The sequence below is a fragment of the Chlorocebus sabaeus genome, chromosome 12, assembly GCF_047675955.1.
Source record: "Chlorocebus sabaeus isolate Y175 chromosome 12, mChlSab1.0.hap1, whole genome shotgun sequence".
In the NCBI taxonomy this organism is placed as follows: Eukaryota; Metazoa; Chordata; class Mammalia; order Primates; family Cercopithecidae; genus Chlorocebus; species Chlorocebus sabaeus.
Genome location: NC_132915.1, coordinates 56,579,559 through 56,606,667, shown reverse-complemented (window position 1 = coordinate 56,606,667; position 27,109 = coordinate 56,579,559). Strand labels below are relative to the sequence as shown.

General features: G+C 41.7%; 1 protein-coding gene across 4 annotated transcripts in view; it reads left to right on the top strand.

Annotated features, from left to right (window-relative positions):
• MOB3B (MOB kinase activator 3B) overlaps positions 1-27,109 on the top strand; it is a 230,853-nt gene that overhangs the window by 55,650 nt on the left and 148,094 nt on the right. For all 4 annotated transcript variants that reach the window (XM_073021703.1, XM_073021701.1, XM_073021704.1 and 1 more), the window contains exon 2: positions 18,554-19,169. In XM_073021703.1, coding sequence (XP_072877804.1) covers positions 18,752-19,169 — 418 coding nt within the window. In that variant the 5' untranslated portion in view covers positions 18,554-18,751. The remainder of the gene's footprint in view (positions 1-18,553; positions 19,170-27,109) is intronic.

The window sequence follows — 27,109 nt, the reverse complement described above, 5'->3', positions numbered from 1 at the left end:
TTTTTCAGTTTTCACCTATGTTAAGCCTTTCAATTTTTTTGTTGATTAAAGTTGGTAGAAGAAATGGTTATCAAAGTTTTTATAGACTCCTCCACCACCTTTTTCCAAATGGAATTTGAATCATCTGGTGCTTATATAAAATCAAGCACTGTTTAAACTCAGGGAGCTGGGTGTTTTTTTTTGTTTTTTTTTTTTTTTCTTTTTCTTTCTTAGAATAAAGTGCAGTTTAAAGAGAATAGAGTGGGAGCTTTTACCAGACACCTGTTTTGGTCTCTTGCTGGGCTGATACTATTTTCCTAGGAATGGTGACTGTGTGTTTCTGTTTTTCCTCTTCAGATTTCTTAGACCAAAGAGAGGAAATCCACTGGAGGCTTACCTAACAAGACGTATTGATGAATGTAGAATCTTAAATGAAAAATAAGTCAGTGGATGTGGCTTCCTGGACTGTGAGCTTGGACCAAAAATAAAGCAAGCCCTCGCCGCAGGGGTTTGGCTCAGCCCCGCGCCTGCGGCGGACGTTGTTTTCCATGGCTTTGCTTGAGAAGTTCACTTCTCTGGGCAAAAGTTCCTGAGGCCTTTGGAGACTTTTAAAGGCTTTTTTTTTTTTTTTTTTTTCCCCTGTAGTTTTTATTGTTTTTAAGAAAAGTGGTGTCACCCTTACTTGTCATTAAAAAAAAGTACTGTGGGAAAAACAAATAAACTACCCAAAGAATAAAACAAGAAAAACCAAAACAGCTCCCCTAAATGAATGAAAAAATGTATACCCTTCACTCTTTTGCAAGATAACTATTTCCATGCAAGTTGGATTAGAAACTATGAGAAGATTTTTCTCTTTGATTTTTGGTTTCTTCTATTTTTAACATTTTTGGCAAGTCTGCACATTGTGGTTACATAAAAACATCAGGATTAAGATATTTGGTATTTGAAAAGCATCCTTGGACTGGGGATGAGTCTTTCTGGCACAGCCGTGAGAGTGCTTGAATTCCTTTCATAAAATAATAGGTGTTAATGTCCAATCAACATAAGTTTTTTGGCCAGCTTCTCCCAGTGTCCCTCCAGAAGCCTCCTAAACATGTTCCTGCCCTCGTGAAAGGCCCATCTGTCTGCTTGGTGGCTGGAGGGAGGTGCCCTGCCTCAGGTGCCCCTCCTCAGGAGGGACGGCTCCTGCTGTCCCTCACACCCAGGATGTGGTCAAGTTTGGTCACTCTTTTCAAGAGTCATTGCCAATTACCGTGTGCCTACAGTGTGCCAGACCCGCAGCTAACCTCTCTTCACCTACTGTCTTAGTTGATCACCACAATTCTGCGAGGTATAACCCACTAAGAGTGTTTTAGGAGAGAGGGAACATAGAAGCCTGTGGGATCTGCTTTTCAGGAGTTCTCTATCCAGAAGGAGGGAGACATATGTATATAAGTAAGTTCAAGAAAGCATGATGTTAGTGATAAGAATGAAACCTAATGCATATTACAGACTTACCTTGTGCTTGCTGCTATATCGGATGCTTTATTTGGATAAGGTCACTTAACTCTCATGGCAGCCCTATGAGATGGCTATTTTATCTCCATTTTACAGAAATGGAAGAAGAGGAAGCTAATGTTGAGCAATGTGATATAGTAAACTCCAGAGCCCACACTCTAGTAATGGCAGATTTGGGAGTCAAACTCGGGCAATCTGATCTCAGTCTGTTTACTTAACCACCAGTCTATACAACACAATGACCAAGAGCCACAAAGCACAGGGGTAGTTCATTGAACCAGCCTCTCCACAGGTGGTGTAGACCAGTAGGAGAAGGGCCACATTGTATATTCCCAATAATGATTCAGGTTAATTCTCCTTTCCCCCAAGGACTTTTTCTGCCATTCTTACTGCTGGAAATGCAGCTCTTCAGCTGACCACTTTTCTATCCTGCCTATTCACCTCAGGAAATGACTCTTGGCCCACGGACCACTGGATATGCCAGGCCAGGCATGTCAGACTCCCTAGCTCAGGGAGTTCTTAAACCCTGGGGAGCAGCAGAGTCCACACATCCACTGGTGAGGGGTGGGAAGCTAGAGTCTGCATTTTAAACTTGCACCCTAGGTGCAAGTGATCTTGGTCTTTCTGCCATTTCCGAGTGTCCGCAGGAGACCCAGGGGGAACTTACTAGTTGGTCAGTGGACAGATGGTTCAGGGTGAGAGGGGGTTATATTTTTTCCTTCAGCAGCCACCACCTTCTACCAGAGCCCCCAGAGCTCAAGAGGGGAAAAGTGAAAGAGAAAACAAACAAACAAACAAAAAATAAAAGGCCAGGGGGAAGTGGTGCTGGGGGAAGAGTATAGAACTCAAGAATAGCAAGTCAAACCCATAAATATTTGCTGAGAAGCAAGGGTTCTAAATGAGTGCAGTAGGGATGGCAGAAACAAAGCCAAATTAGGGAAGGGTCGGGAGAGAAGAGAAGGGGAAGGGATGGGCTGAACCTCCACCAGAGGTGGCAGCTTGTGTTTGAAACCTGCTTTGATGGGCCCACAGGGCTAACAGATGGGTGGGTGGGCCCTGATTATAGATGGGCCAGAAGTTGGGGGTGAACTGTGGGAATAACCAACAAATCAGACTGTTTAGGTACAAAGGAAGGGCTACAGATTCAGAGCTTTGGAGCAAAGGAGAGACAAGAGTCACTTCCTAACAGCATGGTAGGGAGGAGTCGCCTGGAGGCTGGAAGATTATGGCAGGCGGAAGGCAAAAGAAAGGGCAGGGGCAGGGATTTAGCCACTGACAAGTGCAGTCAGCATTAGGGGTCTGATGAGTTGTCCAACTGATCGAGCGAAACCTGAAAGTTCTCAGAGGTGTTGCAGTGGCTTTTGAGAGGAGTAGACACCCTGCCTCAGCTGCAGAAGAGATAAATAATTTTTATTTATTTTTATAAAATTGAGGTCCTGCATAACATTTCATTTGGAGTAACAAAGGAGCTATATGACTTTAAAAGGCTTAAAAGCCACCAGGAGTATGAATAATATCTATATCTACATCTCTCTATGTATCTAAAAAGACAGTTAAGTTGGGGTAGTTTTCTTTTTTTTTTTTCTTTTAAGAGACAGGGTCTCACTCTGTGCCCAGGCTGGAATGCAGTGACATGATTATAGTTCATTATGGCCTCGAACTCCTAGGCTCATGTGATCCTCCTCCTGCCTCAGCCTCCCAGATAGCTGGGACCATAGGTGTGTGCCACCGTGCCAGGCTAATTTTGTTTTGTTTTGTTTTGTTTGTTTTGTAGAGATGGCTGGGGGAAGGGGCAGGTGTTGCTTTGTTGCCCAGGCTGGTCTCTAATTCCTGGCTTCAAGTGATCCTCCTGCCTTGGCTTCCCCAAGTGCTGAAATTCTAGGTGTCAGCTACCACACCTGGCACGAAAAGGGAGGGGGGCAGTTTTGAAGGGCTATTAGGTGTCAGACTTGCTGAAGTATTTGAGAGATCCATTGCCTCGTGGAAAGAACACTGGCACTGAAGTTGAGGCTTTGTTTTCAGCCCCAGGTCTGTCCTAACTGTGAACCTTTACATATTCACTTTGGTTTTCTGGGCACTAGGTGTTTGTTTTTTGTTTTAATAAATTAAGAGGCTCTATTGAATTAAGTGATTTTCAAAAGTTCTTCCTGCTGTACAGTCCTGTCAACCATGACCTTGCTATCAGGCCTCCTTAGCAGATGCACACGGAATGGGTAGCAGGATCAAAGTTCGAGGAAAATTAGTGTCATGGTGTTGTGTGGGATGATTGAGGGAGACAGGTTAGGGGCCAGGATGCTGTCGTTGAAGGGGACAAAGGCAACGAGAGTTGATGCAACAGTGACAGAAGCTTGGACATAGACACCAAAGTCACAGAAGTCGAGTTTGCACTAAAGGAGGTGAGATGATACATTTTTGTCTCGTATTAGAAAAAAAATTCCCAGCTAGGCACCGTGACTCATCCCTGTAATCCCAGCATCTAGGGAGGCTGAGGCAGGAGGATTGCTTGAGCCCAGGAGTTCAAGACCAGCCTGGGCAACATGGCAAGACCCCCATCTCTACAAAAAAAACAAAAATTCCCAAATCGATTAGCTTGCTCTCTTCCCCATTATTTTTTCCTCTGAAGTATATTTTTTAAACTTATTTTTTAAGCAAAGCACAAAGGTAGAGGTCTTTGGGTGGTATTGCAAAGATCTTTACAAAAGTCTACCATGACTTTTTAAACATTGTTTTAAGTGAGTGGGCATGCTTCCAAAGGAGCTGACTTTTCACTGAATGCTAGAAAATGAAAACACGGGAGCTGTTTAGATTGGCCTGGGAAACATCACGTCCAGTAGCCACTGTTGATCTTTGCGTGAAGCAGTTCTGTTTTCTGAAAAGATTCCTTTTGTCCATTGTCTCATTATGATTATAGGAGCCTAGTCCTCTCAACTGGATAAAGAACTGTTTATCTGTGTGGTATTTGATTAACAATCATTTAGATACACAGTTTAACCACAAAAAGTTACTGAGTTCCTGTTTCTACTGGGTCCTGTGTTAGGTACTAGGGATGCAATGAAGTCTAGAGTATGACCCTAGCCCTCATAAACTGATGGAGGGGCCAGACATGTGAGCAAAGAAATACAGCACAGTATGTGGTCCTGGGGCATTTGCATCAGAGATGTGCGTGCAAGGTGTACACGATGACCAGCCATCCTATCCTTCTTGCTCCTTCTTTTGGTAACTTGTTCCCTCTGCTTTACCAGGAGTTGAAGTTAAACCAGAGAGAAGTTTGAAGACATCGAGACTGGGCCTTCTCTGAGGGAGAGTAACCTTCTCTCCCTTATCTGAGTAGACAGAAAGTTTTTCAGTTCCCTGGAGAAAGCTCCTGGTAATCATGTTCCCAGACAGTAGCCACATACAGGGGCATGGGATTGTCAGGCCTAAAGCTCACTGTCAATTGTGGGGGATTCGGAAGCACTTCACAGATGACGGGGGACTCTGTTCTGAGCATTCTCTCTCTCTGTGTCTGCCGCTGAACAGTAACTGATACAAATGCGCACAATGACTAGGTTTTCTTTCTTAGCTGAGAAATCTCTTGAGAAGGCTATGCGTTTCTGGTGTGTAGACATAGACTTTCTGCAGATGAGTAAGTTATGTCTTAAACAGAGTTCTTGTTGAACTAATGTCACAAAGCGTCTCTGCTAACAAAAACAGCTAACTTTGCATAGCCAAGCCACTCTGCCCGACTTAACAGTGTTAGTTCTCCAATAGAGTCCTAATAAACAAGTCACACCACTCTTCCCTCTGTGACTTCAAAGAAGTTGGTAATAACAATACAACAACAAAAACAAAAATCAACTTTGTTTCTTATGGAAACCAGACTGTTAACCTATGGGCCTGCTAACTCTAAATTCTGGATTTACCCACCCTTTCCCATGTAGCACTGGAGAGAGCAGGCCAACACCATTCATAGGGGCAGAAAGTTGGGGAAGCAGCAGGTAGCACACTCCTTGGGAGCAGGCACTTCACAGGAGGAAAACAAGGTCAGGCTAAGCCAGCTGAGCATGTGCAGTTTGCCAATTAAGTGAATCCATCCCTCCACTTGCCCTGGGGTGATGTTAGTAAAGGGACAGAGAGAGGATAGTAGGATGCATAGGGAAAATTCTTCCTCATCCAAACCACGAGTGGGGAAATGGTGCTTCCCTGAGGTGCCTCAAGATTTTACACTTTTTGAGGGTCAGGTGCTTAGGTCTTGTGGGGAAGAAGTCAAGGAAAGACCACATTATGGTTGGGACCCCTATTGATCATGACACCACCTGAATGAAACCTGATCATAGGAGAAATCCAGATTAATAAATTTAACACTTGACATTGACCTATCTTTACTTATATTATCTCAATTATCCCCAGAACACACTGTGATATTAGTATTAGCACCCTAACAACAAAGAAAGAAATTAAAGCACAAAGAGAAAGCATTTAGCCCACAAGGGTAGCTGGTCAAGGAGCAGAGCCTGGACTCAAATCTGCATCTTTCTGGCTCTAAAGATAGATCTCTTTTCAGTCTTTGAGGAGGACACATGGTTTGCAATTACATGTCTGACTCAATTTCATTTCCAACTTTTTTTTTAACTTGTTATTGGCATGTTTGGGAGAATAGAGTGGATAGAATCATTAATTATTTGTCTCAACTTTATCTCAGGGTTACCTGCTTTGTGTACCTGTTTTTCATTTAGAAAAATGAAAAACCACCCAGATAGATGGTTGTCTGTTCTCTCTTGAGAGTTTCTAGAAATGCAGCCTTAATCCTTCCAGCAGGATTTCTGGATTCTGATAACAGGAATGATATGGTTTGGCTATGTCCCCATCCAAATCTCAACTTGAATTTTATCTCCCCAAATTCCCACATGTTATGGGAGGGACCTAGGGGGAGATAATTGAATCATGGCGGCCTGTCTTTCCCGTGCTATTCTTGTGATAGTGAATAAGTCTCATGAGATCTGATGGATTTATCAGGGGGTTCTGCTTTTGCTTTCTCCTCATTTTCTCTTGCTGCTGCCATGTAAGAAGCGCCTTCTGCCTCCCACTATGATTCTGAGGCCTCTCCAGCCATGTGGAACTGTAAGTCCAATTAAACCCCTTTTTCTTCCCAGTTTCGGGTACGTTTTTATCAGCAGCATGAAAATGGACAAATATAATAAATTGGTACCAATAGAGTGGGGGGCATTGCTGAAAAGATACCCGAAAATGTGGAAGTGACTTGGGAACTGGGTAACAGGCAGAGGTTGGAACAGTTTGGAGGGTTCAGAAGACAGGAAAATGTGGGAAAGTTTGGAACCTCCTAAAGACTTGTTGAATGGCTTTGACAAAAATGCTGATAGTGATATGAACAATAAGGTCCAGGCTGAGGTGGTCTCAGATGGAATGAGGAACTTGTTGGGAACTGGAGCAAAGGTGACTCTTGTTATATTTTATCAAAGAGACTGGTGGCCCTAGAGATTTGTGAAACTTTGAACTTGAGAGAGATGATTTAGGGTACCTGGCAGAAGAAATTTCTAAGCAGCAAAGTTTTCAAAAGGTGACTTGGGTGCTGTTAAAAGCATTCTGTTTTAAAAGGGAAATAGAGCATAAAAGTTCAGAGAATTTGCAGCCTTACGATGCAGTAGAAAAGAAAAACCCATTTTTTAAGGAGGAATTCAAGCCAGCTGCATAAGGAGCAAGGAGTCTAATGTTAATCCCCAAGACCATTAGATACACAGTTTAACCACAAAAAGTTACTGAGTTCCTGTTTCTACTGAGTCCTGTGTTAGGTACTAGGGATGCAATGAAGTCTAGAATGATAGGGAAAATGTCTCCAGGCCATTTCAGAGACCTTCATGGTAGCCCATCCCATCACAGGCCCAGAGGCCCAGCAGGAAAAAGTGGTTTTGTGGGCCAGTCCCAGGATCCCCGTGCTGTATGCAGCCTAGGATCTTGGTGCCCTATGTCCCAGCCATTCCAGCTGTGGCTGAAAGGGCCAAGGTAGAGCTCAGGCTGTGGCTTCAGAAGGTGGAAGCCCCAGGCCTTGGCAGTTTCCACGTGGTGTTGAACCTGTGGGTGCACAGAAGTCAAGAATTGAGGTTTGGAAACCTCCTCCTAGATTTCAGAAGATGTGTGGAAATGCCTGGATACTCAGGCAAAAGTTTGCTGCAGGAGTAGGGCCCTCATGGAGAACCTCTGCTTGGGCAATGCAGAAGGGAAATGTGGGGTTGGAGCCCCCACACAGACTCCCTGCTGGGGCACTGCCTAGTGGAGCTGTGAGAAGAGGGCCATCATCTTCCAGTTCTCAGAATGGTAGATCCACTGACAGCTTGCACTATGCGCCTGGAAAAGCCACAGACACTCAATGCTAGCCCGTGAAAGTAGCCAGGAGGGAGGCTGTACCCTGCAAAGCTACAGGGGTGGAGCTGCCCAAGATAATGGGAACCCACCTCTTGCATCAGCGTGACCTGGATGTCAGACCTGGAGTCAAAGGAGGTCATTTTGGAGCTTTAAAATTTGACTGCCCTCCAGCACTTTGGGAGGCCGAGGCGGGCAGATCACGAGGTCAGGAGATCGAGTCCATCCTGACTACCATGGTGAAACCCTGTTTCTACTAAAAATACAAAAAAAATTAGCCAAGCATGGTGGCGGGCACCTGTAGTCCCAGCTACTCGGGAGGCTGAGTCAGGAGAATGGCTTCAACCCAGGAGGCGAAGGTTACAGTGAGCCGAGATCGTGCCACTGCACTCCAGCCTGGGCGACAGAGCGAGACTCCGTCTCAAAAAAATAAAAAAAAATTTGACTACCCCGCTGGATTTCGGACTTGCATGGGCCCTGTAACCCCTTTGTTTTGGCCAATTTCTCCCATTTGGAACAGCTGTATTTATCTAATACCTGTAACCACATTGTGTCTAGGAATTAACTAGCTTGATGTTGACTTTGCAGGCTTATAGGCGGAAGGGACTTGCCTTGTCTCAGATGAGACTTTGGACTATGGACTTTTGGGTTAATGCTGAAATGAGTTAAGACTTTGGGTGACTGTTGGGAAGGCATGATTGGTTTTGAAATGTGAGGACATGAGATTTGGAGGTCCAGGGGCAGAATGATATGGTTTGACTGTGTCCACACCCAAATCCCGACTTGAATTATATCTCCCAGAATTCTCACATGCTGTGGCAGGGACCCAGTGGGAGATAATTGAATCATGGGGCCAGTCTTTCCCATCGTATTCTCGTGATAATGAATAAGTCTCACGAGATCTGATGGGTTTATCAGGGGTTTCTTTTTTTGCTTCTCCTTCATTTTTCTCTTGCTGCTACCATGTAAGAAGTGTCTTCCACTTCCCGCCATGATTCTGAGGCCTCCCCAGCCATGTGGAACTGTAGGTTCAATTAAACCTCTTTTTGTTTCCAGTTTCAGATATGTCTTTATCAGCAGCATGAAAATGAACTAATATAAACAATAACTTTTTAAACAGTTTAGAAAGTCATTTCTGTTATCAGAATACAGAGGTTGTAACTGGATTATAACCAGGAATGTAATATGTTAAATGTAGAGCATTTATATGTTATTCAGAAAAGTGTTTGAGGGATTAGTGGGAGGGCACGGTGGATATAATTTTGAAATAATTTTCAAAATTATGAAATAAGCCATATTGCATTAGATTTATTATATGCAAAAAATACTCCCAGCACTTTGGGAGGCCGAGGTGGGCAGATCATGAGGTCAGGAGATCGAGACCATCCTGGCTAACACGGTGAAACCCCATCTCTACTAAAAATACAAAAAATTCACCGGACTTGGTGGCAGGCGCCTGTAGTCCCAGCTACTCGGGAGGCTGAGGCAGGAGAATGGCGTGAACCCCGGAGGCAGAGCTTGCAGTGGGCTGAGATTGCACTACTGCACTCCAGCCTGGGTGACAGAGCGAGACTCCGTCTCAAAAAAAAAAAATACTGGAACTCCCTCAAAATATTAGGGTAAGTGTGTTATAAATGTTGGGGAATATTGTTAACTCATTATCAAATCACTGAGGTTAATATTATTTCTTTTTGCCTGAGAATTAGAAGTCCACCCAAATTAAGCAAGAATGAAACATTTCATTTCTTTCTTTCCTGCTGTGCAGGGCCTCCATTGCCACCGTGCCCCCCACCCCTACCACCTCCTGCCTATTTCTTATTCATAAACACACATTTGCATTGAACTGAATCATTTTCTATTTCTCACATCATTTCTTGATGTTAAGTAAAAGTTATAGTTTCTTTTATCAGTCACTATGTCAATAACCATATAATTGTTTTCCATTTGTGAAGTGTGCTCACTGGCATTATATCTTTTAATTTTTACAGTAACCTTACAATAAAGGTAAGCACCATTATCCTTATTATTTTTTCTTTTTTTTTTTTTTTGTTTTTGTTTCTGTTTTTGTTTGAGACAGGGTCTCACTCTGTTACCCAGGCTGGAGCACGGTGGTGCAATCATGGCTCACTGCAATCTTGACTTCCCCAAGCTCAGGTGATCCTCCCACCTCAGCCTTCCAAGTAGCTGGGACTACAGGCGTGTCCCGCTGGGCTAATTTGTGTATTTTTTGTAGAGATGAGTTTTGCCATGTTGCCCAGGCTTGTCTCGAACTCCTGGGCTCCAGCAATTAGCCTGGCTTAGCTTCCCAAAGTGTTAGGATTACAGACGTGAGTCACTGTTCCCAGCACCGTCATCTTTAAAGAAGACAAAATTGATATTCATAAAAAGTGTCTGTTCAAAGACATAGCCAGCTAAAGTCATTGTCAGGATTTGAATCCAGGTCTTTTGAAACTAGACCACAAAGTTTCCAGAAATAGATCTCTTCTGGAGTGGCACATGACTGTGTACATAGGGCTAGGTCTCTGTTTCTCCCATTTCCTCCCTGACCCCCTTAGGTGTATCCCAGAACTTCCTCTATTTTTTTTTTTTTTCTTTAACTGTCTAAAGAGGCAATTTTAAGTAGGTGGTAAGAGGTTTGCAGTCAGCTTGGCTACTTACTGGTTCTGTGATCAGGATACAGCTTCAATCTCACTGTCTCTCAGTTTCACTAAGTGTAAATTAGGGATAATAATAATGCCTATTCATAGGGTTGTGAAAACTAAAATAAACAGGAAGTCTTTAATAAATGCCATTGTTAATATTATATAATTAGAATTTTAGGCATCCTAAGATAGATTCTAGGTGACTGGTCTCTCTAGAATCTGACTCTCTCATAAAACTTGCATCATAATATGATTCAAATGATGAACATGATGATAGCAGCAACCACTATATTCAGTACATGCTAATGCTAAATGTTTTACATAAACTGTTTGAATTCTTGCAGCAACCCTACAAAAGCTGTGTGCTGTTAGCCACCGGGCTTTAGTGTCTCTAAATCTTGCCTGCTTTTGGTGTTAATTTTATCTATCCCCTGTCAAACTTAAACTTATAATCTTTTGAAAATTGGAACTGTATTTTCTAATTTCCAGTCTTCTAGCCCATTTTGTGTTCTCCGCCTTCCTGCAAAGATCTTTTGCAGTGGTTCTAGATGTCATACAAAAGTTCTCATGGTGCTAGGGCTAAAAATTTTTCAGACTTTGAGACTCAAATTCACTTAGTGGCTGAGAGTAAACAAGTCTGTTGACAGTTACAGGATCCAACTTCCTTGAAATAGAACCTTTTTCCTTTAAAGTAAAATTTTTCCAAGAAAGGATTGACATACCCTGTTTCAAAGAAAAAGAAAAGGTAATTGGCAGTAACCTTTATCCCAGTATCCATTGAAGGTTCAGAGTGATACCATATCAGCTGATATACACCCACGCTTTAAAAAGTAAAAGTACTTATCTCAGTATCCGTTGAAGGTTCAGAGTGACATCATATCAGCTGATATACACCTATGCTTTAAAAAGTAAAAATACTTAACATTTTTGACCTGCCTTAATTTTTTGTTTCAGCTATAATTTAAGCTTTATCTGTAGTTCTTGCCACATTCACCATTCTTCTACCCTCACCTGACTTAGATATTGTTTTTTTCAAATCATATGTCTTTCTTTAAGCCACAAAAATGAATATTTTCTAGCTAGTCTAAATATCTGGAAATAATATACCAAGTCTCTCACTGATTTGGAGAAGTTTCTCTTTCTTTTTAAAAAATCAGTCTAATCAGTAGTATGTCATTATAAGATTTATAATCTTTATAAGATTAAATGGGTCAATTGAGCTTTTATCCTGTAATAATTTTACTTTGCTATTTATTTTTAAAATTGCAGTAAGATTGGATCAACCCTGCCCAAGGTTTGACCAAAGAGTCTTCATCTTTGTCATTGTTGGGAATCCAAGCTTGTTGGTAGCAGTGTCCAGAAGGAACATTATTCTCTTTATTTCATAAAACATTTTTAAAAATTCTGTCTTTTCTTCCATGGGCCGTCAGTAGGTAATGTTTCAAACCATACCAAACAAATCCCACTCTTTTTTTTTACTCTTTCCATTCTTTCTCACCACTAACTTTCCTCTTCTGAATGATGGTGAATCATTATAGCTTTTTGCTGAAACACCTGTGCATTGATCTATTGTAGCTGTTGCTGCTGCTGCAGTATATAAGGTTGCAGGTAATGCTTTCATTTTTGGAATTTTAACTTATACATTTGATACTAGAATGTCTGCACTGATGACCAAAAGAATGAGCCTGTGAAACAGCAAGAATGCAATTCAAATGACCATTGAAGAGCTAGAAGATTAGGAGGAGTAATAGTCCTGTGACAGACTTCTGTAGGGTTACACCTATTTGTACTGACTTCGTTTGTGTTCAGAAATAACATGAGCATTCTAAGCTCTGAAACCATGCATATCTTTGAAAATTAAAATGAGGCAGCAACGTTTCTCCTAACTAATGTAACAAAATGCAGTGATATGACAGCTCAAAGTTGAGGAGTTGAATTCATTGGGGAAAAAAATAGAAAAGCTCTTCTCAGGCAGGAATCTCTTCCATTCTGGGGTTATCTTGTGGGCAAAGATGGCACCTATTAAGTAGGCAGGGGTAAACAGTGCATAAGGGTTCATGGAATTTCATCTTAGGCACATCCTTTATTGGAGCCTAGAAAGCTCAGATGATGTTCATTTTATGATATACACATACATACACCCCTCTAAAATAAAAACCCAATCTACTTTAATTCAATATTTGGGAAGTGGAGGATGATTCCAAGGACTATTCCAGCTATAAAGAGAACAATATAATGGGAAAAAATGAGAAATCAGACTAGTCATTCTTTGATTCCGAAGAGGTGGAATTTCAGATAACACAGAGGAATGGAGCAGCTCATTTGAAAGAAAAGTTGGGCTGAAGTCTTGTCCATTCAGGAGGCAGACATGTTACTTCAGGGTATCCCAGCAACCTCAGTGAGTTGGCAGTGAGCTTACAGGTTGGCATAGAGTCCCCAAATAACTGAAGACAGGAGATCCACTTTGATTCCTCTTTTGTGGTTTCACTGTGATGTAAATGTTCATCATTCACTGTCGTTTACTCATTCATTCAGCAAACATTCAGTTAAGTCAGCTCTGTGCCGGGCAATGAAGATGACACTAAACTTCCTTTATGTGGGGTGTTTCTGGGGCATTTCTCTTATGGCCTTCCTATAGGAAATGAATCATCCTGCCAGCTGATCCTGCCAAAAGGAGTCCTCCACCCCACAGATAAGATATTGAACTGCTTTTCCTGCAACTGGTGTCACCTTCAGTCCCTCTCCTTTCCTAACCCCCTCACCCTTCTGTACGACCAAGGTCTCTTAGAGGTGGGCCTGGCTAGAGAAGATGGATCTCTCAGGAGTGACTGGGAGAGTTGTTTTATTTCTTCCTTATCCCTGGAAAGGACTCTGATTTCTCAACTAATGAGGCAAAAGACATCAATAGGAAAAGAAAAATTAGAACTTTCCTTGCCAGTGTTGCTTAGCTACCTTGTCAACATTCCCTTGCAGCCCAGCCGAATTCTCTCTGTATGTTTTTATAGTGCACATGTTTTATTGTTGTGATTGATCTATTAGGCAGAAAATATGCAGAGCACATGGAACTTCTGTCAATTTTGTGCTATTTATTTAGATTTCTGTTTTTCTCTTTCCAAAGACCTCACCCTTTATTGTCCTTTTTCACTCCTGATCTGAGTAATACTCTGAAGGAATCACATCAGTATGCATGTTGGTGCATTGAACTTTATAGTATTAAAAGCAAAAGTCAATAACTAACCTCAAAACTACATACCAAATTGTGAATCATTCTTCATAGACAGGGACCACATTTTTATGAACTCTGTGTCCTTAGTGCCTAGCCCTGTGTCTGACACATGAAAAGCTTATAGTAAATGTTTATTGATCAAATGAACCATTGACTTCAAATATTTATTAAGAACCAGCATTGTCATGGGTGCAGTTCATAATATAGAATTTACTTTCAGTTTCTACCTAGAATGCAAACTTTATGACTTTTTTTTTTTTTCTGGAGTCTGAAACAGGACAGAAAATAACCACTGTGTTGTTGCTAGTGCTACAGTTTATTCAGTCAAAGAAGCCTTTCTGCATGAGGTTTCAATAGCAGCAGCTGCCCTCCACCTGGCATTTACGAAAAGGTATTCACTGGAGACCTCCTAGGTGCTGGGTGCTGGGCTATACAAGTCAGTCCAGAACAAAAGACCTGGTGGTTGTCACCATCCGTCAAGGCGATTGTATTCAAAACAGTATCTCTCTTTTTTTTTTTCCTCAAACACACCCACACTCAACTGAAGACTGTTTATGAAACAATCTGTCGACAAAACAATAAATGGAAGTTTGTTTATTCATTCCTTTACTCAGCCAGCCAGGCAGCCCTCCAACCCAGCACTTCTCAGATCATATACTTTTGAGATTTTGTTAAAATGCACACTTAGATCTACCCGGTTTGGGGTGAAGCCTAAGCATCTACATTTTTAACAGGCTCCGTTAGTTAGATCAGGCCTTGATGCTTTGAGTGCCATCCGTGGACCAGTAGATTCAGCACCACCTGGGAGATTGTTAGACCAGTCTAATCAGAACCTGCATTTTAACAAGCTCCCCAAGTTCACATTGGCTGAGCACTGCTCTGTTCAGTTAGCCCACAGCATAAATTATAAGCAGGGGTCCCAAGGGAGCTTTGGGCTGGGAAAGTAAGTCTAGGTGCATTTACAGTTCCCTTTTTAATTTCAAAACTCTCGGGTTCCTGTGCCAATATGGCATCTGACACTAAGGAAAAGACACAGATGGGTGCCTCTTTGTTCAGTCATTCAGCGGCATGGTAAATCTGTTATTATCCATCCTGGATTGCCATTGTCTTTAAACATGGGGGGGCCTACCTGATCAACCTATTTCTTCTTAAGAAAACTTCATTTTAGGTTCAAAAGTTTCACCCAAAGAGACATCCTCATGTCTGACCATGTCAGAATCATTTACAAATTTGGATCAAGCACTAGGACATCTGAGCTTCTGTTTCCTTGTCTGTAAAATGGAGATAATACCACCTGTTCTAGTTTCCTTTCTAGTCTTGTTGTGAGGATCTTTGAAACATACACGTGCCAGAGCTTTGAAAACATAAAAATATTCATAAAACTTTAAAACTGCTTTAGTGAGAAGCAAATCATTTATGTTTCAGTGCCAAACAGTTAAGGGTTTAACATTTAGCCTTACCATCCACCAACTTTGTGATTTCTGGCAAATTATTTTATCTAGTTGAACCTCAATTTTTTAAATATATAAAATGGTCATAAAAACTTCCACCATACAAGGTGTGGTGAGGATTAGAAATATTAACAATATACATAAAGCATCTGGTGCATAGTAGGATTTCATAAATGGTGGTCAATATGCAGCATTAAGGGACTTGGATGAGAAAGAATCCTCCAAAGATGCCTTTTTCTCAGGTAAGTCTGTTAAGTTGTGGCAAAAAAAAGAGAGTGACTTTAAAGCTATTTGAAGTTTTGGATCAGTGTCCTTCCAGTTCAAGAGACTGTTATCAGGTCAAAGCAGGAGGATTACCTGAGGACAGGAGTTCAAGACCAGCCTAGGCAACAAAGTGAGACCTGCCTGTACAAAATACAAGATAAAATACTTAGCCTGGCATTGTGGCATGTGCCTACAGTCCCAGCTATTGAGGAGACTGAGACAGGAAGATCACTTGGACCTGGGAGGTCGAGGCTGCGGTGAGCCATGATCATGCCACTGCACTCCAGCCTAGGCAACAGTGCAGTGGCATGGTCATGGCTCACTGCAGCCTCGACCTCCCAGGTTCCAGGGATCTTCCTGTCTCAAAAAAAAAAAAAAAAAGAAAAAAAAAAGACATATCTTCAAATTGGTTATATGAGTATCTTTGGAAGAAAAATTCCCAAATTTCCAACAGCGTTTTAATATTTATTTAAATATTTGCGAGTGCTAGTCCATGCAAGGCTTTATGATGGGGAGGATTTGCTGTGATTATTTGGTGTTATTCGCATGCTCCCATCAGAGGTATCAGAGGGGCTTGTTGATGGCATCCACAAGAGCCTGGCACAGGTACGGAGGAAGGTTTCCACAATGTTTTCCATGCAGGTAGACACTCCTGGCTGAGAGAAAACAGAAGGATTAGTGGCACCAAGGGTATGTGTGGCGGTGAAAGGAAGTTGCTCTGAGGACTGTGGGCATTGATGGTACCCTCATTATCAGAATAACAGAAGAGCAAGTTTTATTTGTTCAAGACTTGAGGGGGCAACTGTTCAGTGGTTACCATTTTACTGTCAGCAATTAAGCATTTGAGACATAGAAGGATTATTGTCTATTTTTTAAAAAACAAGTCCTCACCATCCTTTCTCTGTGTTTCCAACCTCTAGCTCATTTTTTTATTTTGGAAACTTCCTTCTAAAACCCTCAGGTTTCTTAAGCCTGTTTTCAGGCAAGCTAAGCCTTTAGGAAGGTATTCTTCAGGAACAGAGATCACTCCATTCTTTCCCTAGACTTTGCAGAGTTTATGTGTTGATATCCTTATAGGTCCTATTCCAAGGTACCCAGAAGTGTGATTTCACAGACTCTCTCAGGCAGAAAGTTTCATGTGACCTACTTTTCCACATGGATCTCTTTGGTGGGGGGGGCAGGGGGCGGTCAATGGTCAATGTCCTGTGAATAGGAAAAAAATACCACCTTGCGGATATGGCATTTCAGTGAAAACCTATTAGGAAGAGGGTGGGATTAAAAGGGAGGAAGTGAGCAGGCACAGAGCCAGAGGCCTTGGGACTAAGGGTGGGAGGCAGGGCATTTGGCTGCCTCGCTAGCAATTCTGAGCCAAGAGCAGAGTTCATAACGGGGAATCAGGATGTCTTAGGTATATTGGCCTCAATAATTTAAGGTTGAAAGTATCATCAAGCCCCGTTTGAGTGTGGAATGGCAGAACCCCTTACAGGCAGGGAGAAAGCACTTAGTGGGATCGTGCTCCAAGCCCATTTTAACAGATTCTGTGTTGGGGTCTTCTGAATCTGGCCACAGCTATTGGCTCATTTTGTTGGGGCTTGACCTGTGAGTGGATCAGTTATCTCCTCTCTTTTTCAAGGCCACAGAACATAGCCTTCACCTCCAACCAATCTATACAGCAGTCTTTGGGGAATATGTGGATAGAAGTTCTGGGTAAAACAAGTTTGTAAACCAGGAGGAAAGACAAGTTGAAGTCCATTACTTTTTGGAATGTATGGCCATGTAGAGAAAGCATTTGCTAGGAGTCAACAAACTAAATTTCAATCTAACAGCACGCCCCCCTAGCTATGGGATCTTGTTAGGCAAGTAATTGTATCTCTTGGAGACCCAGGAAGAATGATACCCACTATAAATCTATTAGACCTATTATAAAATTATAAACCTCACTAGATTTTTGTGAGGATGAACAAGTTAGTGGCGAAGAGAGCATTGAAGACGTCAGAGCTGTGCCATTCAGTGTGGTAGCCGTGAGTGCCTGTTCAAGTTTAAATTCATTAAAATTAAATAAAATGTAGAATTCTGTTCCTTAGTCACATTAGCCACATTTCAAATGCTCAATAGCCATATGTGTCTAGTGGGTACCGTATTGGACACCATAGATACAGAACATTTGCATTGTCATGGAAACAGAAAGTTCTATTGGACAGTTCTGCCTCAAAGTGCTGTCTAAGGTGTGAGATGAAGGGTATAAAGGATGGCACATTGGAAGGTGACAAATACTGGCATAGTTAGGAATATTTGGCAAGAAACAGAACCAACTCAAGTTAGCTGAAATAAAATAAGGGCTTTGACTAATTCAGGAAAAGTGAATGGATCGCAAAAGGCATGAAGCACAGCTAGGCTTCAAAAGGAATTGGAACCAGTTTCTAGAAGATTATCAGGATTAGTTCTTCTCACTGTCTCTCTTTTTCTCTTGTCTTCTTCTCCCTGTGTTCACTTAGCTCTTGTCCCTGTTTCTCTGTGTATCGGCAGCCACTTTCTCCACCTCCTCCTTTTTCTCCTCTTCCTCCGTGGCTCTGTAGAGCAGCTTTCTCAACTGCACTACACACAGTCCAAACAAGATTCTACCAGTTTTCACCACTTCTCACCCAATGCCACATCACTAATGCCCAACCAAGACAGAGTCCTTTTTCCAAATTCCTAGGAGAGACATTCTTATTAGCCTCTTCCATCATCTGTATCTAGAAGGATGGGGGAAGTGTCCCCATGCCTACTTAATAGGGGCTGTTGGGGGGTGGGGCTCTAAAAACTAGCACATGTGGGATAGGATCAGGCCATTGATCAACATGTTCATCCTTAACACCTTGGAAAGGTCCACTAAGCCTATGATCACACAAAGAAGAGCCAGTAGAGATTTGACAAAGCCATGAACAAAACGAGTGTGATGCCTTTTCTTCTGTAGTTATTTGCATGGTTTGCATCAACAGTTCAGAGTCACAGGGCAGTGGCTTAACCACCATGTCCATATACCTGGATGGAGAGTGGGCACAGCCAAGAACACAAGGTAGAAATCAGGTTGAAGACTGTCATTTTTTAAAGGCAAACTGGGCACTCATGTGTTCCCTTTTCTCTTCTACCTTTAGGAAAGAACATGAGGTTCCCTTGGAAATCATTCAAGAGGAAGATGGAAGGGGCTGTTTAAAAGAGCTTAAAAGCTACAGGCTGTAAGACTGGGGCCTGAGTGCTGGCAGTGGAAAACCCTGTTGGGCTGTGATCTCTCCCTAAAAAGTTCCAGGCACCTTTTTGCTTCCTGCAAAAGAAAGGAAGTTAAAGAGAAGACCATGTCCATAGCCCTGAAGCAGGTATTCAACAAGGACAAGACCTTCCGGCCCAAGAGGAAATTTGAACCTGGCACACAGAGGTTTGAGCTGCACAAACGGGCTCAGGCATCCCTCAACTCGGGTGTGGACCTGAAGGCAGCTGTGCAGCTACCCAGTGGGGAGGACCAGAATGATTGGGTGGCGGTACATGTGGTGGACTTCTTCAATCGGATCAACCTCATCTATGGCACCATCTGTGAGTTCTGCACCGAGCAGACCTGCCCTGTGATGTCAGGGGGCCCCAAATATGAGTATCGGTGGCAGGATGACCTCAAGTATAAGAAGCCAACAGCACTGCCAGCTCCCCAGTACATGAACCTTCTTATGGATTGGATTGAGGTTCAGATCAACAACGAGGAAATATTTCCGACATGTGTGGGTAAGTTTATTACTAGCATTCAGTTTTTTGTCACCCTCACAACCCTCACTATGAAAATTTGCAGACTGCCTTTGAATGCTAGGTAGCACCCATGCGTTAATTCCATCACTCACGTACCTGTAGTGGGTGATATATAAGAGCCTCATTGAAATGAAAAAAAAAAAATTATGGACCACTTACCTTTATTTTGTGGACTCCAGTGGTACACATACCACATGCTGGGGAACACTGACTTGGTGAAATGTCAGATGTGATTGTGTTGGCTTTCTTAGGACTAGATGTCAGACTTAGTTATCTTGATAAGATTATTATTTTTAGGTTAATTGACTAAAGTTACATGGACTCTGATGCAGTTACTGGTATTTATAACTCAGGATTAAGAAATCCCAGTGTGAAAATTCATAGATTTATTTGGGGATCAAACAAACTGGGGTTCAAATTCTGGGGAAAAAGAGATCCTGGAATTCTCCTCCCTCTTGTAATCCTAGGTTGTTAATTCCAGGCTGTGCTGTTTAACCCTTGCACAACTTCTGGATACACTTCGACACTTGAAATGCAATTTATTTTGTTTGCTTTGTGCTATGGGCTAAAACACTTCTAAAGTAAGGACCAGTCAGTCTTTTCTGTCTCTTACATGTCTTTATGATGCTGGTCATTAGATTTTTCCATGCACTTCCAGACTAAATTTAGAATTCAGTGTTTTATGCTGTAGGCTCAATAGGAATCTGCAATCTCCTGTTTGTGCTGTTGTAGCTCTAGTGCCTAGCATAATGCCCTGCAACTTTGTAGACACTCAGGAAATATTTGTGGAATTATTGAAAAAATACTTGTGCTATTGGAAAGTATGATTTAAAAGCCCTGAGATGTTTGGAGTACAAAAAACACACTGTTGAAATCACCTCTAGATTGGGGTAGGATGTGTCCCCACATAGCATATAGAAAGTTGAGAAGGAGGTATATGGAAGTAATTAAGTTTATACCAGAAAAAAAGTGTATAAATTGATTGATACAGTATGTACATCTTGAAATATTCAGCACACAAACCAATTTGTCAGGATCCTGGTGTTGCTTTGACTTGTCCAGTTCCTTCATGCTTCTCTCTCTCCTACCCCTTCTTAACAGGAAGGAGGTAGGTTGTATGGCAGGGCAAATCTCCCAGTTCACAGCATAGGAGGAAGAAGGCAGGTTTCAAAAACTCCCCTGGGCATAATATTAAGCACCTCAGAGTGGTGGAAATTTCTTAGGTTCATGTCTTTTGCACTTTTCATTGACTGTCATAGGCTACTTTTGGAGCTGGAAGGATTTTTTCTTTTCCAAAAGCCTTATTAGCAACTGCCAATGCTCTGTGCTGAACATGTAATAGCAATAAAGATAAATAAATGTAGGCAAGGATACCTCCTCTTTGTCCTTGCCCTTGTGTCTGCACCTGTATGCTTTGAATTCTGCATACTCCTGTTCTCTCTGCAATTGTGGCCACCCCATAGAATTGCTGACCAGAAATCACAGTACAAAGCCATGGTGTGTTACTTGAGAGAGAGGAAGTTTCTGGCTGTCTGGCTGGAAAACAGGACATCATAGGTGGTTTTAGGCTTTGCTTGGAAGAAATTAATGGATGCCTCTATATCCCCCAGAGTAATTGACTTTGCTTTATTTTTCTAGACATTTTCTTAGTCATTCAGTGTGCTTAGGGAACATGCTTACCTGGTCAGAATCCTCTGTTTCAGCTCTACCCCAAATACCCTCCATTGCATACTTGTATTTTGAGAGATCTTAAAGATTTCTTCCCCCAAGGAAAAATAAGTTTGGGAAATGCTGAGTGAAATTGATTTCTTTACCACAGGACTTTTAATATGCCAATGTGCATTATGAATTTCCAAGAAAAGAATAATATGTGGTGGTTCCTAATTTGACACTGGTACCTTTTTTTTTAATTAATGAAAGACCATTAGTATCTTTTGGAAAATATTAAGCTGTATATATTGCAGTTGTCAAACTTTTGTTTATATCAGAATTATTTGGGCCTTCCATTCAAAACGCAAATTCCTTGATCCTCTCTTCCCCCTTAACAATTAAATCAGATTCTCTTAGGTGAGACCTAAAAGCCTGCACGTTTTAAAAAAGAAAACTGTAGTCACCACGTTGTAGAATTTATCTCTTGAGTTTACGCTTTCTATCTAACTGAAGTTTTGTATTTTTTGACCAACATCTCCCCAACGCCCTCTCAATACCTCCAGCCTCTGGTAATCACCATTCTAACTCTCTACTTCTATGAGATCAACTTTTTTAGATTCCACATATAAGAGAAACTATTCAGTATTTGTTATTCTGTGCCAGGCTTATTTCACTTAACATATGTTCTCCAGGTTCATTGATGTCACAAATGACAGGATTTCCTTAGTTTTTAAGGCTGAATAGTATTCCGTTGTGTATATATACCATATTTTCTTTATTCATTCATATACCTGTTAGTCATTTGTATGTCTTCTTTTGAGAAATATCTCAGATCCTTTGCCCATTTTTAAATTGAGTTATTTGTTTTCTTACATTTGAGTTATTTGAGTTCTTTATGAACCTGTACTTTTAATAAGCATCCTCTATTTATTGTAACCACTCAGAATTTTTCATTCCCCCAGAAATGGTCTGTTTCTTACCACTCTGTTTTTATTCATGTTTTTTTCTTCTTCCATAATCACTCACTTCTCTGTCTAGTGAATTCTCATGTATCCTTTGAGGTTCAGCTCAGATACCATGTCCTCTGTGAAGGCTTTCATCCATTAGAATGCTAGCTCTTTAAATTATGCAATATGTCTAATTCATCTGACTATCCCCCACTAAGTCTAGTCCTGGTAGCTTTTAAGTTATTGGACGGACGGATGGATGGATAGATGGATGGATGGATGGAAAAATAATCTTTATAAAGGCCCAACACATGTATGATTCTGGTGATCAGAGCAAAGTTAAACAAATGTTTCTGAATCCTTTTGTTTTCATTTCTGGATATTTCCTGCACCTTGCTTCCATAGGGTTCCATTTTCTCTGTTTAACTTTTCCAAGGTGAAATGTTAGGGTCAGTACAAATCTTCACCATCCACCTTCACTATGAGGGTCTTCAACCTCCTGCTCACGTCTGTGATTTGCCCTCAGATGCTATTGTTGTAGTCTTTTGGAAGAACTTATTATTAGGAGCCACTTTCTCTGTTACACTCCATTTCCTCCTCTTTTTCCTCCCCCGATTCCAGCCTACTTTTCTTCTTTTTGATCTTCGTGCTGTCATGAGTCATTATCATGGAAATAATCAAGATGTCTGTCAGGGTAAAGCAAAAGAAGAATTCTAAGCAAACAGGACCCTGGGTGAATGAGAAATGGAGAGTTCTGCTTAGAATTACAGCTTTGAATACTGGGCATATTTCTATGTTTCTGCTTGGGAATTGGGAGGGGTTCAAACTTCATCTCCTCCCCACTGTGATCCAAGGAAATAGAACCGGAAAATACTGACAGATGTGAAAGCTTCATCCTTAGTTAGATACTGAAGGATATAAACAGCTGTTGATCTCTACCATTGAAACACTGAGGAAAGAAAGCTTTCATCTGTTCCTAGATTCAAGCTTAACTAGGCGACCCGTGCTATTTCAGAAGTCGAACTTTCTCAGATGGCAGAATACCAAACAGATGTGGATACCTTGTAAACCATAGTTTCCCTTACTCTGTCTTGAAACTTTCTGACTTCTTTTGTTAAAAATCCAACAGATGTCCCTGTGAAAGCCCTTAAAACAACAGTAACTTCTGAAGCAAGGGCCACCTCCTTTTCAATTGTATTTCTTTAACCATTTTTAGAGATCACAGCCAAGACAGTAAAATAGAAAGCCATGACTTAAAAAATTATATTGCCTGACTAATTACAGTAATTTTTATGGTCCAGCCCCCAGCTTCCCTGTTTTTCTGTTTTATAATAGGATTTAATATTTTAGACCTGATAGAAAAAAGCCAGTAGCAAACTTAGAGGTCCTCCAACTCATGGGTTTTTTAAAAGTCTTTGAAAAGAAGGAATAAGAACATGTATAAAACAATTACATGATCTCACTTACCTCTAGGGTTTTAGAATAAGTGGGTGTCAGGGCAGGAAAGAACAAGGAAAGCAAGGGAGGGAACTGAGGGAGGGAATTCACATCTATTGAGCCTCCTAAATACCAGGCTCTGTGCCTGCTACTGTTAATGTTTCTTAATTCTTACAACCCAGTAAAGTAAAAATGAAGTTAATATCCCATTTTACCAGTGAAGATGCTGACATTTAAACAAGCTGAAGGGCTTTCCCTAGGTTGTACAGCTAATACATGTTTAGGAGTCAGGGTTTGAGCTCATGAGTATCTGGCCAGAAATCTGTGCCTTTGTCCTATGCTACCATTCATAGCATGTATTATTATTTCACAGATTCCCCTTCACACGATAAAAGCTTTTTAATGAAAGGTTTTAGGAGGTTGTTTAGGATGGAGAAAATTTCATAAGACCTGTTTTGTTTTTGCTTTTTTGGCTAGAACTTCTAGATAAACGATTCTTTTTCTGACTATTATTATTTTTTAATTATCACTAAAATGCCTGAGGGCTGTGTCCAGGTACCGTAAATATTCCCGTGTTCCATTCTAAGACTGGGCAGCAGATGACTTAGCCTCATGAAAACCCTCTGCTGGTCCATAACTCCCTGGTAATGCCATTTTTTATTAATTTATTCTTTCAATGAGTGTTTGCTGAGCATCTATTTTAGGTTCCAAGAGAGAGCAAAGTAGGCAAAGCCTCTGTTCTCAAGCAGTTTACATAATGTCCAGAATGTCTATTTGCTCTAAGTTGACTCTGTACATATTTCTAAAATGAGTAGTCTGTTCAGTGGTCAAGTGCATTGTGGAAATAGTTGCATCCCTTTGGCAACCTTTCCCATGAGACTACAGCTGAGTCTCATCCTCCCTCACATGCTGTGGCAAGGGATCTGAGAATATAAAAACGTGTCAACCATAGGGATAATCTTCTCAGACATGGGATGTTGGGGAGTTGAGTTTATGATTAACCTTTACATTTTAAGTTGTTTTTTTGTTTGTTTGTTTTGGTTTTTTTAATTTTTGAGACAGAGTCTCACTCTGTTGCCCAGGCCGGAGTGCAATGGCACTATCTTGGCTCACTGCAACCTCCGCCTCCCAAGTTCAAGTGATTCTCCTGGTGGGGCTTACAGGCACCTGCCATCATGCCCTGTTGATTTTTATATTTTTTTAGTAGAAATGGGGTTTCGCCATCTTGGCCAGGCTGGTCTCGAACTCCTGACCTCAGGTGATCCGCCCGCCTTGACCACCCAAAGTGCTGGGATTACAGACATAAGCAACAGCTCCCAGCCAAGTTTTTATTTTCTATTGTATGTCTCTCACATGTTTTTTATTTTGATAGAAATCTTTATAATGCTGCCTAGACAGAATAGGCATCAACAAAATATATTTACAGTATGGCGGCACTAGTACTGGACTTGTAGATAGACTTGGGTTTAATCAATTAGCTCTGTCACTTAGAAGCTGCTGTGTGACTTTACCTCTAAGTTTCCATTCATTTGTAAACTAAGGGTTATAATTCTGACCTCCACAGGACTGTTGTAAGATTAAACGAGGCAGTATGAATAAAAACACCCATCCCAGAGCCTGAGACATAAGAGTTGCTGAAAAATACATGTTAGTTGCCTCTCTCTCAGTATACATTTCCTTTTAACTCTTGGAGACTATTAGACAATTTTTGAACCGTATCCTCAGGAAAATAAAATATGCTTTAAAAGACTCAACAAGATTTTTAAAAATCATCAGTCTTCATTGCTGAATCACTCTGTGATGAGGGTTATAAATACTTCAGGTTGACATCTCTCAGAGTCTTTGGAAAATTCCAGTATTTCTTTAGGCTCCCAGCTTCACAGATGAGCATCTAACTCTAGAGAGACATCTACTAGGAAGTGTCTTCTCACTTGATTTCCAGGAGACTGAATAGTAAACCTGCTCATGTCCAGTGTCAAACCAGCTAACCTCAGCAGAAGGTAGGAACAACTCGTTCCTACCCAGGAGAACTGGGGAGATAGCCTATTAGTCACATCTCCCCAGGAGAATTGGGGATATAGCCTATTAATCACAGCTGGGATAAGCTACTCATTAAAATAATGTTGGACAAGGTTACCTAGATTTTTTTTTTTTTTTTCTGAGACGGAGTCTTGCTCTGTCGCCCAGGCTGGGGTGCAGTGGCCGGATCTCGGCTCACTGCAAGCTCCGCCTCCCGAGTTTTACGCCATTCTCCTGCCTCAGCCTCCCGAGTAGCTGGGACTACAGACGCCCACCACCTCGTCCGGCTAGTTTTTTGTGTTTTTTAGTAGAGACGGGGTTTCACCGTGTTAGCCAGGATGGTCTCGATCTCCTGACCTCGTGATCCGCCCGTCTCGGCCTCCCAAAGTGCTGGGATTACAGGCTTGAGCCACCGCGCCCGGCCAGTTACCTAGATTTGATCCTTCAAGAGGATGGGAAAAGTGTTTGCAGTCTACTCACTGCAATAACGGAGCCCCCATAATACCCTAATGCACTGGCAAGTTTTTCCAAGGCTCTGGAAACACAATTCACCCGTGGGATCTAGTAAACTGGCTTCCTAAGAATTTACCAGTTGAGAAGACATACCAATAAAGCTGCCATTTTCTGAATGCTTGCTACCTTAAACACTTTATCTGCTGACATGTTTTGGCTGTGTCCCACCCCAAATCTCATCTTGAATTATAGCTCCCATAATTCCCACGCATTGTGGGAGGGACCCAGTGGGAGATAATTGAATCACAGGGCCAGTTTCCCCCATACTGTTCTCATGGGTAGTGAATAAGTCTCACAAGATCTGATGGTTTTACAAGGGAAACCCCTTTCACTTGGTTCTCATTCTCCCTTGTCTGCTGCCATGGAAGATGTGCCTTTTGCTTTCCACCATGATTGTGAGGCCTCCCCAGCCTCCACCCCAGTGAGTCCATTAAACCTCTTTTTCTTTATAAGTTACCCACTCTTGGGGATGTCTTTATCAGCAAAATGAAAACAGACTAATACACCTGCATTATGTCATTTAATCTGTAAAATAACCCTGTAAGACAGGTAGTATAATTTCCATTTCACAGGTGAGAAAACTAAGACTCAAAAGGATTAAGTAACTTGCCCAGGGTCACACAGGCAGAACTGAGTTTCAGACCCAAGGTGTCCCAACTCCAAAACCCATGCTCTCAATGACTCCAACATCTCATGTCTGTGGTGTTCTTACCCCACAGTCAACATCACTCTTGGCTTGCCCTGCCTGTTGCAATACATGTTAAATCCTCTCTAAGGAATGCCTTGAGACAAAACCACCACAGGAGGGGTCTTGAAAACAGCCAGGGCCCTGCACCTGATGCAAACTCTACTGGGCCCTTACTGGTAGGTAATCAAAGATTCTGTTCCTTTTAAGAACTTGCCTCCTCTAGATTCTGATGCTACCCAAGTTTATTCAGTTGTCTATTTGTGGAAAACATGCAGAGACAGCTGAATCCACTCCCTGCACCCCACTGGCTGCTGGAGAATTGATGGTCTCTTATGATGGTCACAGTTCCCCACCACAACTTTGTGAACCCAATACTGCAATGACTTGGTGGCTGAATTAATGAGAACAGTGTTAATTAACCACCCGTGCTGAGCAAATCCCAAGAGATACCTCTGTAAAGGGCCTCCAGAATGCAAAGAAGTAGAAATGAAGGGGAGTAAAGGCAGGAGGCCCTTAGAGCGCCTGAAGACTGCTCTGTAAGTTACGGCTAATTACCTGCTGTCCTGACCTGCACTGGATTCTCCGTTACCTGTGCTATGTAATTTTAATGGGCTGTATCTCAGGTGACAAGTTGTTACATCTCAGCACCAGCTGGGAAGGGAAAT